The following is a 13,798-nucleotide window of genomic DNA, read 5'->3' as shown; positions in this document are numbered from 1 at the left end:
TGTCCGCAAAAGATGCCGCGAAGCTGTGGCTGGTGTTCTTGTCTGTGTCTGCTGTGAGGACGAGAAGGAACACTGGCGGCAGGACCTTACCTTGGACAACTGAACTTTTTACTTTGCTGATATTGAACTTTTTTTTTTTGTTACTACCTGTCTTTGTTATCTGTTAGGATTCTCGATACCTGTTTTTCCTGGTTGTCCTGTTGATTAATACAGTTCTTTCAAGACTGTGCTCATTTTTTGCTGTCATTTGTATCTGAATATCCCTTCGGTTGAACTCCTGGAAGAGAGGTTCTATATTTGGATTTTGCATATGTGAAAAAAAAAATATTTTGCATATTTCCCAATTTTTTAAATTTTTTGTTCCTTTGGTGGCCTAGTTGCTAATTCCTTTTGGGGGCTAGTTCCTAGGCCTTTTGTGTATCCATATACCATATACTCTTGCGCTATACCATATACTCTTGCCACTTCGGTGGCAAAATCTAATCTCTTTGGAGCAAATTCTGCACGGAATAAATGCTTCAGTGTATATTCTGTAACTGTTATTTCTCGAAGTACATTTTCTTAACTTGAGTTGTTGCGAAATTTCTTTAGAGCGACATATTTACCACAGACCTTGTATGCCACTTTAGTCAGCGTGTCCAGGCCTCGGTCTGGGTTGAGAGAGCTCTTTTGAGGGAACAAGAATAAGTGACTTGGGTTGAGAGAGCTCTTTTGAGGGAACAAGAATAAGTGACTTGGGTTGAGAGAGCTCTTTTGAGGGAACAAGAATAAGTGACTTGGGTTGAGAGAGCTCTTTTGAGGGAACAAGAATAAGTGACTTGGGTTGAGAGAGCTCTTTTGAGGGAACAAGAATAAGTGACTTGGGTTGAGAGAGCTCTTTTGAGGAAACAAGAATAAGTGACTTGGGTTGAGAGAGCTCTTTTGAGGAAACAAGAATAAGTGACTTGGGTTGAAGGTGTTCTTCCCATTAGATATACCAGGAAGTAGAAGTATTGAGGTGAAGAAGCAAATCATGGAGGAGCACTGTAGTAGTCTTCATCCAGGATGGTGGAGAGGAGCTGCAGATGGTCATACATTAAGCCTTCACCTGGGCAGCTAAATTGGCTTGTGTATATACACAGAGATAAGCACCTCTCTGTACATATACACACTGAGAGATACGCCTGCCTAGGTGTATATACACACTCACTAATTGATACACACACCACTATGCATACATAAACAACGAGAGATGCCCCTCCTCTCGGTGTATATACACAGTGAGATCACAAAAATTACTCTTGAATCAGCACCGTGTGTGGCTATACAACGTTGCAGTAGAATGTTGGTGAATGTTGCTTACAAATGTGAATGGTATATACAATCTTTTTTTTTCAACGTAGGAGTTACTACCATCCAGCAACTATCTTGGTTAACACTCTGACTGCTTTCTAATAACCGGTAGCTTCAAAGTTACTTTCATCCAGCAACTGGAAAATGAAAGTAAAAAGAAACGGAACTCGCGCTATAAATTAGCCGAGGCGAAGACGAACTGGCGTCTTGAAGTTCCCGGCAGCCGAAGAGGCGAACTTCATCCACTGGGAGGAGGAAGAGGAAGAGAAAGAGGAAGAGGAGGAGGAGGAGGAGGAGGAGGAGGAGGAGGAGGAGGAGGAGGAGGAGGAGGAGGAGGAGGGAGGAGGAGGAGGAGGAGGAGCGAGGGAGGAGGAGGGAGGAGGAGGGAGGAGGAGGAGGAGGAGGAGGAGGAGGAGGAGGAGGAGGAGGAGGAGGAGGAGGGAGGAGGAGGAGGAGGAGGAGGAGGAGGAGGAGGAGGAGGAGGAGGGAGGAGGAGAGGAGGAGGAGGAGGAGGAGGAGGAGGAGGAGGAGGAGGAGAAGGGAGGAGGAGGAGGGAGGAGAATGAAGAGGGACAAGGAGGGGAGGAGGAGGAAGGAGGAAGGAGGATTAGGAAGGAGGAAGGAGGAAGAGGAAGAGGAGAACGAGGAGGAGGAGGAGGAGGAGGAGGAGGAGGAGGAGGAAGAGGAGGAGGAGGAGGTGGAGGAGGAGGACAAGGAGAAGGAGTAGCAGAATAATAATAATTATAAGACTTGATAAAGCTCCACACAGAAAGAAACATGACGTGATAAAATTCAACACAGTGCGAAACGTTGTTCCGTTTCCTACCCCACCCGCCCCCCACCCACACTCGCGTGCACGCTGACACTCCCACAAATCCCAGACCAGTGCTCTTAAGCGCCTGGAATACCTGTGCAGCACAAAGGTGGCTCCTCCGTCCAGTCAAGACTACAGCTGTGTAGCACTTAAATGCTCCTCCGTCCAGTCAAGACTACAGCAGTGTAGCACTTAACACGGGAGAGAAGGTTCATGTAGACAACGTGTGGTTGGGTGAGGTTTAGTTTACACGGTGCCTGGTAAGATGGTAAATGTCAACAAAGCCGCTCATTGGCTGGCCCGGTGACCAATTGCAACGGCCACTCTGATATCCTTAGGTGACGTCACTCGGCACAATGACCAATCGTAATGGTTGAGACACATATGCAACATATGGGAATCTTTATTAAGGAAACGATTCGCCACACAGTGGCTTCTTCAGTCCAATACAAAGCAGAAAGGAGTAAGGAGAGGAGGAGTTTGAGGTAATCAGTCCCTCAGTATAGCGAAACGTTTCGTTAATATAGATTCCCATATGTTGCATATGTGTCTCAATCTTCAACTTGTTGGTTTTTTAACAATTTATCACACCAATGACAATGTTTAATCTCGTGTCCACAATGGCGTCCTTAGTGCAGCTATTTTCCAACACTGCCCTTGAAGGGAGGCTCCTTGACGTCGGTGAGGGTTTAAGGGGGTTCTCTTGACTAAAGAAAGTGAACCTTTCCTTAGATGGAACCTGACTGCCTCCCAGGCGCTCTTGTACCCCGGCGGGAATGTTAACATGGTTCTGTCTATGAAAGTTGGAGAGTTACTCTACATGTCAGGCAGTGGAGAGGCTCAGGAGTAGAGCTCAACCCCTAAATACACACATGAACCCACGCATAAGTATTCACCTATTTGTGGGTTGCACAAATAGATGAATACACACACACACACACACACACACACACACACACACACACACACACACACACACACACACACACACACACACACACACACACACACGGGTGGGTGGATTGCATTTTCTTGGACTGCAAGAAGGCGTCTGACACAGTTCCACACAAGAGATTAGTGCAAAAACTGGAGGGATAACAGGGAAGGCACTACAATGGATCAGGGAATACTTGTCAGGAAGACAGCAGCGAGTCATGGTGCGTGGCGAGGTGTCAGAGTGGGCACCTGTGACCAGCGGGGTCCCACAGGGGTCAGTCCTAGGACCAGTGCTGTTTCTGGTATTTGTGAACGACATGACGGAAGGAATAGACTCTGAGGTGTCTCTGTTTGCAGATGACGTGAAGTTGATGAGAAGAATTCATTCGGTCGAAGACCAGGCAGAACTACAAAGGGATCTGGACAGGCTGCAGACCTGGTCCAGCAATTGGCTACTGGAGTTCAACCCCACCAAGTGCAAAGTCATGAAGATTGGGGAAGGGCAAAGAAGACAGCAGACGGAGTACAGTCTAGGGGCCAGAGACTACAAACCTCACTCAAGGAAAAAGATCTTGGGGTGAGTATAACACCAGGCACATCTCCTGAAGCGCACATCAACCAAATAACTGCTGCAGCATATGGGCGCCTAGCTAACCTCAGAACAGCATTCCGACATCTTAATAAGGAATCGTTCAGGACCCTGTACACCGTGTACGTTAGGCCCATATTGGAGTATGCGGCACCAGTTTGGAACCCACACCTAGCCAAGCACGTAAAGAAACTAGAGAAAGTGCAAAGGTTTGCAACAAGACTAGTCCCAGAGCTAAAAGGTATGTCCTACGAGGAGAGGACACTGGAGGACAGGAGAGATAGGGGGGACATGATAACGACATACAAAATACTGAGAGGAATTGACAAAGTAGACGAAGACAGGATGTTCCAGAGATTGGACACAGTAACAAGGGGACACAGTTGGAAGTTGAAGACACAGATGAATCACAGGGATGTTAGGAAGTATTTCTTCAGCCACAGAGTAGTCAGCAAGTGGAATAGTTTGGGAAGCGATGTAGTGGAGGCAGGATCCATACATAGCTTTAAGCAGAGGCACGATAAAGCTCACGGTTCAGGGAGAGTGACCTAGTAATGATCAGTGAAGAGGCGGGGCCAGGAGCTTGGACTCGACCCCTGCAACCTCAACTAGGTGAGTGAGTACACACACACACACGCACACACACGCACACACACACACACACACACACACACACACACACACACACACACACACACACACACACACACACACACACACACACACACACAGAGGGAACAGGGGGGGTGGAGGAGTGGCGTTGCTGATCAAAAATCGCTGGAATTTTGATGAGCTGGAGAGAGGAGACAGCGGAGAAGAAAGTGATTACATAGTGGGAACACTTCACTCTGGAGGTCCCAAGGTGGTAATAGCAGTGATGTATAACCCACCACAGAACAGCAGGAGGCCAAGGCAAGAGTACGACGAGAGCAATAGAGCGATGGTTGACACACTGGCTAGAGTGGCCAGAAGAGCTCATGCATGCAGGGCAAAGCTCCTGATCATGGGTGACTTTAACCACAAGGAGATCGATTGGGAGAACTTGGACCCACATGGGGGCCAAGATACATGGAGGGCTAAGATGATGGAGGTGGTACTGGAAAACTTCATGTGCCAACACGTAAGGGACACTACAAGAGAGAGAGGAGAGGATGAACCAGCAAGGCTGGACTTAGTATTCACCTTGAGTAATGCAGATATCGAGGACATCACATATGAAAGACCCCTTGGGGCCAGTGACCATGTGGTTTTAAGCTTCGAATACACAGTAGAGCTACAAGTGGAGGGAGAAGCAGGAAGGCCAGGACGAATGAAGCCATACTACAAGAAAGGGGACTACACAGGAATGAGGAACTACCTGAACGAGGTTCAGTGGGACAGAGAACTGGCAGGGAAGCCAGTTAATGAGATGATGGAATATGTAGCAACAAAATGCAAGGAGGCTGAGGAGAGGTTTGTACCCAAGGGTAACAGGATTAATGAAAAAGCCAGGATGAGCCCATGGTTCACCCAAAGGTGCAGGGAGGCAAAAACCAAGTGTGCTAGGGAATGGAAGAAATATAGAAGGCAAAGGACCCAGGAGAATAAGGAGAACAGTCGTAGAGCCAGAAACGAATATGCACAGATAAGAAGGGAGGCCTAAAGACAATATGAAAATGACATAGCAGCGAAAGCCAAATCTGACCCGAAACTGTTGTACAGCCACATCAGGAGGAAAACAACAGTCAAGGACCAGGTAATCAGGCTAAGGAAGGAAGGAGGAGAGACAACAAGAAATGACCGTGAAGTATGTGAAGAACTCAACAAGAGATTCAAAGAAGTGTTCACAGAGGAGACAGAAGGGATTCCAGAAAGACGGAGAGGTGGGGCACACCACCAAGTGCTGGACACAGTGCACACAACCGAGGAAGAAGTGAAGAGGCTTCTGAGTGAGCTAGATACCTCAAAGGCAATGGGGCCAGATAACATCTCCCCATGGGTATTGAGAGAGGGAGCAGAGGCGCTATGTGTACCCCTAACAACAATATTCAATACATCTATCGAAACAGGGAGATTGCCTGAGGCATGGAAGACAGCAAATGTAGTCCCAATCTTTAAAAAAGGAGACAGACATGAAGCATTAAACTACAGACCAGTGTCACTGACATGTATAGTATGCAAAATCATGGAGAAGATTATCAGGAGAAGAGTGGTGGAACACCTAGAAAGGAATGATCTCATCAACAGCAGCCAACATGGTTTCAGGGACGGGAAATCCTGTGTCACAAACCTACTGGAGTTCTATGACATGGTGACAGCAGTAAGACAAGAGAGAGAGGGGTGGGTGGATTGCATTTTCTTGGACTGCAAGAAGGCGTTTGACACAGTTCCACACAAGAGATTGGTGCAAAAACTGGAGGACCAAGCAGGGATAACAGGGAAGGCACTACAATGGATCAGGGAATACTTGTCAGGAAGACAGCAGCGAGTCATGGTACGTGGCGAGGTGTCAGAGTGGGCACCTGTGACCAGCGGGGTCCCGCAGGGGTCAGTCCTAGGACCAGTGCTGTTTCTGGTATTTGTGAACGACATGATGGAAGGAATAGACTCTGAGGTGTCCCTGTTTGCAGATGACGTGAAGTTGATGAGAAGAATTCACTCGATCGAAGACCAGGCAGAACTACAAAGGGATCTGGACAGGCTGCAGACCTGGTCCAGCAATTGGCTCCTGGAGTTCAATCCCACCAAGTGCAAAGTCATGAAGATTGGGGAAGGGCAAAGAAGGCCGCAGACGGAGTACAGTCTAGGGGGTCAGAGACTACAGACCTCACTCAAGGAAAAAGATCTTGGGGTGAGTATAACACCAGGCACATCTCCTGAAGCGCACATCAACCAAATAACTGCTGCAGCATATGGGCGCCTAGCAAACCTCAGAACAACATTCCGACATCTTAATAAGGAATCATTCAGGACCCTGTACACCGTGTATGTTAGGCCCATATTGGAGTATGCGGCACCAGTTTGGAACCCACACCTAGCCAAGCACGTGAAGAAACTATAGAATGTGCAAAGGTTTGCAACAAGACTAGTCCCAGAGCTAAGAGGTATGTCCTACGAGGAGAGGTTAAGGGAAATCAACCTGACGACACTGGAGGACAGGAGAGATAGGGGGGACATGATAACGACATACAAAATACTGAGAGGAATTGACAAGGTGGACAAAGACAGGATGTTCCAGAGATTGGACACAGTAACAAGGGGACACAGTTGGAAGCTGAAGACACAGATGAATCACAGGGATGTTAGGAAGTATTTCTTCAGCCACAGAGTAGTCAGTAAGTGGAATGGTTTGGGAAGCGATGTAGTGGAGGCAGGATCCATACATAGCTTTAAGCAGAGGTATGATAAAGCTCACGGCTCAGGGAGAGTGACCTAGTAGCGATCAGTGAAGAGGCGGGGCCAGGAGCTCGGACTCGACCCCCGCAACCTCAACTAGGTGAGTACACACACATTTTTAGATTCGAGTAACCTGGAGCTCTTTAAACTACGCTGCTAACGTAGGTGTGGCCAGGTCACTTACAAAAGATTCTTTCTAACGTAGGTGTGGCCAGGTCACTCATATCTAGAGTTTACCTGAAGAGAGTTCCGGGGGTCAACGCCCCAGCGGCCCGGTCTGTGACCAGGCCTCCTGGTGGATCAGAGCCTGATCAACCAGGCTGTTACTGCTGGCTACACGCAAACCAACGTACGAGCCACAGCCCGGCTGGTCAGGAACCGACTTTAGGCGCTTGTCCAGGGCCAGCTTGAAGACTGCCAGGGGTCTGTTGGTAACCCCCCTCATGTATGCTGGGAGGCAGTTGAACAGTCTCGGGCCCCTGACACTTATTGTATGGTTTCTTAACGTGCTAGTGACACCCCTGCTTTTCATTGGGGGGATGTTGCATCGTCTGCCAAGTCTTTTGCTCTCGTAGTGAGTGATTTTCGTGTGTAAGTTCGGTACTAGTCCCTCTAGGATTTTCCAGGTTTATAAAATCATGTATCTCTCCCTCCTGCGTTCCAGGGAATACAGGTTTAGGAACCTCAAGCGCTCCCAGTAACTGAGGTGTTTTATCTCCATTATGCGCGCCGTGAAGGTTCTCTGTACATTTTCTAGGTCAGCAATTTCACCTGCCTTGAAAGGTGCTGTTAGTGTGCAGCAATATTCCAGCCTAGATAGAACAAGTGACCTGAAGAGTGTCATCATGGGCTTGGCTTAGTGTCTCTGTACTTAAACTGTTACACGACCCTCCAAGTGACGACCAGGACGACCTGTAATCATGGCAGACGACTCCTATATAAGCAATGGTAAGCCCTTCATATACTGCTCGCGGTAATTCCTAAAAAATCCCCGGTAGATGATGTCGCTAAAGCGAGCCATTTGCACACCTTCAAAAAAATAAGTTAGACAAATGCATTGCTTGGGGAATGTTTGGATGTGGGTAGGCTCAGTCTGACCTGGATAAGTAGGCCTACTGTGCAGCTACTGTGGTCTGATGTTGACTACAGCAGACTGGCAGTAAATGCTGGTAACCTGTTGAAACAAATGTCGATTTACCGTGATGAGTGTCGAACTTTGTTGCAGCCAGCGTCTACTTACCGTAGTCAGTGTCGACAGCGGGGGTTGCTCTCTTGTAGACGATGTGGAAGCCCTCAGACTCAACGTGTCGACGGCGGCGTCGGAGCAACGTCAGCCCCTCAGGTAAACTGCCGTTGATACCGTTAACGTCTTGCCTGCAACAGGACCCCAACAACAGATGAGTTACAGTCAACTACCACTGCGTTAGTACTGAGGATACACTGACCTGTTTGTCAACAGGATGAAACAGTTATTATTGCGTTAAAGAAAACGCGAATAACAGGACGTTGAAACGGCAAGCAACTGTTATTACTACTTCATCTACACTCAACCACCACAGCAGCAACTATCAGCCACACTCAACCACCACAGCAGCAACCACCATCACCACTTCACTACAACTATCATCCACACTACTCACTACAACCACAGGAACCAGCCATCATCCACACTCACCAGAACCACAGCAGCAACCACAATCCATACCCACCACAACCACAGCAGCAACCATCACCCACAACAATAAGATGTTATCTTCATTGTAGAATAATAAGAAAATATTATAACTTTTATATTATAATAATAAGGTAAAAGGACCCCAATGGAAATAAGTCACTCTGTCTGACTTTTCTGGGTTATCCCAGGTTCTCTACACATATGCTGCTATGTATGATAATTCTATGTAACTGTATTTGTGTATACCTGAATAAACTTACTTACTTACTTACTAACACAGGAGCAACCACCATCCACGCTCACCACACCACAACAACAAACAGCGTGGCAGCTGAGGGAGGGACTACTCACGGTCGTTGTAGGTCTAGGACAGAACCTGTATCCTCGTCGTCGCCAGCTAGTGGCAGACCATCGCTGAAGATCATTTGGTCGTCGAGGTCGTCAAGGAAGAGCTCGTCGTCAGGAGGGGGCAGGTGGTTGGGGCTGACCGCCTCCTCCTCCTGCGTCGCCTGCGGGTACAGATGCGGAGGGAGGGGACGTACCACCAGGTCCTCCCCCACTGTACCGTCCTTCAGAAAAGGGAAGAGAGGGAGATGAGAAAGAATATATAGAAATGCGTATTGTTTTCCCACTCTATTTCGCATTCCTATGTAGGATTACATTCGCTAAGCCCGTAGGTCATGCAGGACTAGGAGAAGAAGGAATGGATGATATATGGAAGTACATGGAACAAACAGTAGAGGATTTGTTAGTTCACACGAGGCTATCTATTGAGAAGAACTATCTACTAAGAAGAGTGCTCACTAAAAGAGGGTCTTAACTCACTAATTAATCACAAAACAGGTTCCAGTACTCTCTTAATAACTAGTGCCAACTACAGACATCACGTTCCTTTTAACAGTTCCTTGATAAAGACCAGACACATGAGGCACTCTCTTGTGCCACTCTTCCATTGAAAGTGTGTGTATGGAACTGTTTCGCCTCTCTAACTCTCTGTCTTCAGTTCTCCAAGTTATTTCGCTTTTTGTTAAGTACACAAAGTCACAAGCTGCAGACATAGACACAAGCTGCTTAACTAATCTTCCTAAAGCTGTATAGAGCTTTTGGAAGGTTAGTTAAGCAGCTTGTGTCTATGTCTACGTACGTCATTTCAACCGCCTCACCGAGGCACAGGATATGTAAACCGTGAAGTGTATGGCTCTCAGTATATATATATATATATATATATATATATATATATATATATATATATATATATATATATATATATATATATATAAACACTGATTTCTGGCCGAAGGAGACTCGAGCCTACGAACTTTGGAACACGGTACGCAGAGCTATACTATTCTCACCACACTGGACCAATACATTGGCGCCCAGCTTGCTCTAGAAGTTAATCCAAGGCAGCCAGCTTTCAGGGAGAAGGCTTACAGCTTTTCATATCATCCCCTGCATGCATATATATATATATATATATATATATATATATATATATATATATATATATATATATATATATATATATATATATATATATATATATATATATATATATATATATATATATATATATATATATGCAATAAGATCACAGTAAACAGGTGATTTCAAAATATGCAAAACAACCACTCTGAAAGAATAGAGAAATTCCAAGCGCTTTCGTGACTACTCACATTATCAAGGAACTATGAAAGTGAAGCATCCAAGGAAGCTATATATATATATTTATTTATATATATATATATATATATATATATATATATATATATATATATATATATATATATATATATATATATATATATATATATATTATATATATATATATATATATATATATATATATATATATATATATATATATATATATATATATATATATATACATACATATATATATATAGAGTCTAACCCCTGTTTTCTGTATTCTTCACTGGAGGTGAACAGATTACATGCAACCATAGTGACACATGGTGTAGTCGATAGGCTTTAAGCCCCATTAACCAACCAACCAGGGCACTATACACTGAGTGCTGTACGTGCACTCAGAGAGGTAACTCTGTTTACCAAACTCCGAACATCACACTTAAATAACATGGTGCAGGAGACAAGACAAGCACCTTCAAGATTGAAGAAAATAAGAAACTATGTATAGGCAACCAGAGACGATGGCCCATGTGAGGGAGCAAAAAACAGGAAGAAATGAAAGGAGGAAGTAAGAAATAATAAAGTACTTGGTAGAAGACCTGGAAATTAATATGTAGAAGAGGACTTTCATAGACCACGCCCCTCCATAGACCCTCCAACTTCACCATTCAGCCTACGTGACCTGAAGCAGGTAGACCCCGAGTCCTGGCCGCAGGTGTCGCCCTCAAGGGTAACCTGAGACGTCGCCCGGGTCCTTATCACCAGCAGGTGCCCAGGGTACTTATCACCAGCAGGTGCCCAGAATACTTATCACCAGCAGGTGCCCAGAATACTTATCACCAGCAGGTGCTCAGGGTCTTTCCAGAACCAGGAGGCCAACGACTCGAAGCTGCAGACCAGCGGCAATATGTAACAGAACGACTGCCCAAGGCCAAAGACCAGTTATCAGAGGCCGAAGACCAATTGAAAAAGGCCGAAGACCAATTGTAAAAGGCTGCAGACCAACTGCATGAAGCCGAAGACCAACTGCCAAAAGGTCTTTGTCGGAAACCAAAGAACAATTGCCAGAAGCCGAAGACCAACTGCAAAAGGCTGAAGACAAACTGCATCAGGCTACAGATCAACTGCAGGAGACTGCAGATCAACTGCAAGAGGCTGCAGATCAACTGCAGGAGACTGCAGATCAACTGCAAGAGGCTGCAGATCAACTGCAAGAGGCTGCAGATCAACTGCAAGAGGCTGCAGATCAACTGCAAGAGGCTGCAGATCAACTGCAAGAGGCTACAGATCAACTGCAGGAGACTGCAGATCAACTGCAAGAGGCTGCAGATCAACTGCAGGAGACTGCAGATCAACTGCAAGAGGCTGCAGATCAACTGCAAGAGGCTGCAGATCAACTGCAGGAGACTGCAGATCAACTGCAAGAGGCTACAGATCAACTGCAGGAGGCTGCAGATCAACTGCAAGAGGCTGCAGATCAACTGCAAGAGGCTGCAGATCAACTGCAGGAGACTGCAGATCAACTGCAAGAGGCTGCAGATCAACTGCAGGAGACTGCAGATCAACTGCAAGAGGCTGCAGATCAACTGCAAGAGGCTGCAGATCAACTGCAGGAGACTGCAGATCAACTGCAAGAGGCTACAGATCAACTGCAGGAGGCTGCAGATCAACTGCAAGAGGCTGCAGATCAACTGCAAGAGGCTGCAGATCAACTGCAGGAGACTGCAGATCAACTGCAGGAGACTGCAGATCAACTGCAAGAGGCTGCAGATCAACTGCAAGAGGCTGCAGATCAACTGCAGGAGACTGCAGATCAACTGCAAGAGGCTGCAGATCAACTGCAGGAGACTGCAGATCAACTGCAAGAGGCTGCAGATCAACTGCAAGAGGCTGCAGATCAACTGCAGGAGACTGCAGATCAACTGCAAGAGGCTACAGATCAACTACAGGAGGCTGCAGATCAACTGCAAGAGGCTGCAGATCAACTGCAAGAGGCTGCAGATCAACTGCAAGAGGCTGCAGATCAACTGCAGGAGGCTGCAGATCAACTGCAAGAGGCTGCAGATCAACTGCAAGAGGCTGCAGATCAACTGCAAGAGGCTGCAGATCAACTGAAAGAGGCTGCAGATCAACTGCAAGAGGCTGCAGATCAACTGCAAGAGGCTGCAGATCAACTGCAGGAGGCTGCAGATCAACTGCAAGAGGCTGCAGATCAACTGCAAGAGGCTGCAGATCAACTGCAAGAGGCTGCAGATCAACTGCAAGAGGCTGCAGATAAACTGCAAGAGGCTGCAGATCAACTGCAAGAGGCTACAGATCAACTGCAGGAGGCTGCAGATCAACTGCAAAAGGCTGCAGATCAACTGCAAGAGGCTGCAGATCAACTGCAAGAGGCTGCAGATCAACTGCAAGAGGCTGCAGATCAACTGCAAGAGGCTGCAGATCAACTGCAGGAGGCTGCAGATCAACTGCAAGAGGCTGCAGATCAACTGCAAGAGGCTGCAGATCAACTGCAAGAGGCTGCAGATCAACTGCAAGAGGCTGCAGATCAACTGCAAGAGGCTGCAGATCAACTGCAAGAGGCTACAGATCAACTGCAGGAGGCTGCAGATCAACTGCAAAAGGCTGCAGATCAACTGCAAGAGGCTGCAGATCAACTGCAAGAGGCTGCAGATCAACTGCAAGAGGCTGCAGATCAACTGCAGGAGGCTGCAGATCAACTGCAAGAGGCTGCAGATCAACTGCAGGAGACTGCAGATCAACTGCAAGAGGCTACAGATCAACTGCAGGAGGCTGCAGATCAACTGCAAGAGGCTGCAGATCAACTGCAGGAGACTGCAGATCAACTGCAAGAGGCTACAGATCAACTGCAGGAGGCTGCAGATCAACTGCAAGAGGCTGCAGATCAACTGCAGGAGACTGCAGATCAACTGCAAGAGGCTACAGATCAACTGCAGGAGGCTGCAGATCAACTGCAAGAGGCTGCAGATCAACTGCAAGAGGCTGCAGATCAACTGCAAGAGGCTGCAGATCAACTGCAAGAGGCTGCAGATCAACTGCAAGAGGCTGCAGATCAACTGTAAGAGGCTGCAGATCAACTGCAAGAGGCTACAGATCAACTGCAGGAGGCTGCAGATCAACTGCAAGAGGCTGCAGATCAACTGCAGGAGACTGCAGATCAACTGCAAGAGGCTGCAGATCAACTGCAGGAGGCTGCAGATCAACTGCAAGAGGCTACAGATCAACTGCAGGAGGCTGCAGATCAACTGCAAGAGGCTGCAGATCAACTGCAAGAGGCTGCAGATCAACTGCAAGAGGCTGCAGATCAACTGCAAGAGGCTGCAGATCAACTGCAAGAGGCTACAGATCAACTGCAGGAGGCTGCAGATCAACTGCAAGAGGCTACAGATCAACTGCAGGAGGCTGCA

At 47.0% G+C, this 13,798-nt stretch overlaps 1 protein-coding gene across 2 annotated transcripts in view; it reads right to left on the bottom strand.

Annotated features, from left to right (window-relative positions):
• sona (sol narae) overlaps positions 1-13,798 on the bottom strand; it is a 66,468-nt gene that overhangs the window by 31,638 nt on the left and 21,032 nt on the right. For both annotated transcript variants that reach the window (XM_070083635.1, XM_070083636.1), the window contains exons 4-5: positions 9,072-9,289; positions 8,286-8,419 (exon numbers count right to left, since the gene is read on the bottom strand). In XM_070083635.1, coding sequence (XP_069939736.1) covers positions 8,286-8,419; positions 9,072-9,289 — 352 coding nt within the window. The remainder of the gene's footprint in view (positions 1-8,285; positions 8,420-9,071; positions 9,290-13,798) is intronic.

Source organism: Cherax quadricarinatus, chromosome 10, assembly GCF_038502225.1.
Source record: "Cherax quadricarinatus isolate ZL_2023a chromosome 10, ASM3850222v1, whole genome shotgun sequence".
Taxonomy (NCBI): domain Eukaryota; kingdom Metazoa; phylum Arthropoda; class Malacostraca; order Decapoda; family Parastacidae; genus Cherax; species Cherax quadricarinatus.
The sequence above is the reverse complement of the archived record's forward strand: the minus strand, read 5'-3'. Positions and strand labels throughout refer to the sequence as shown.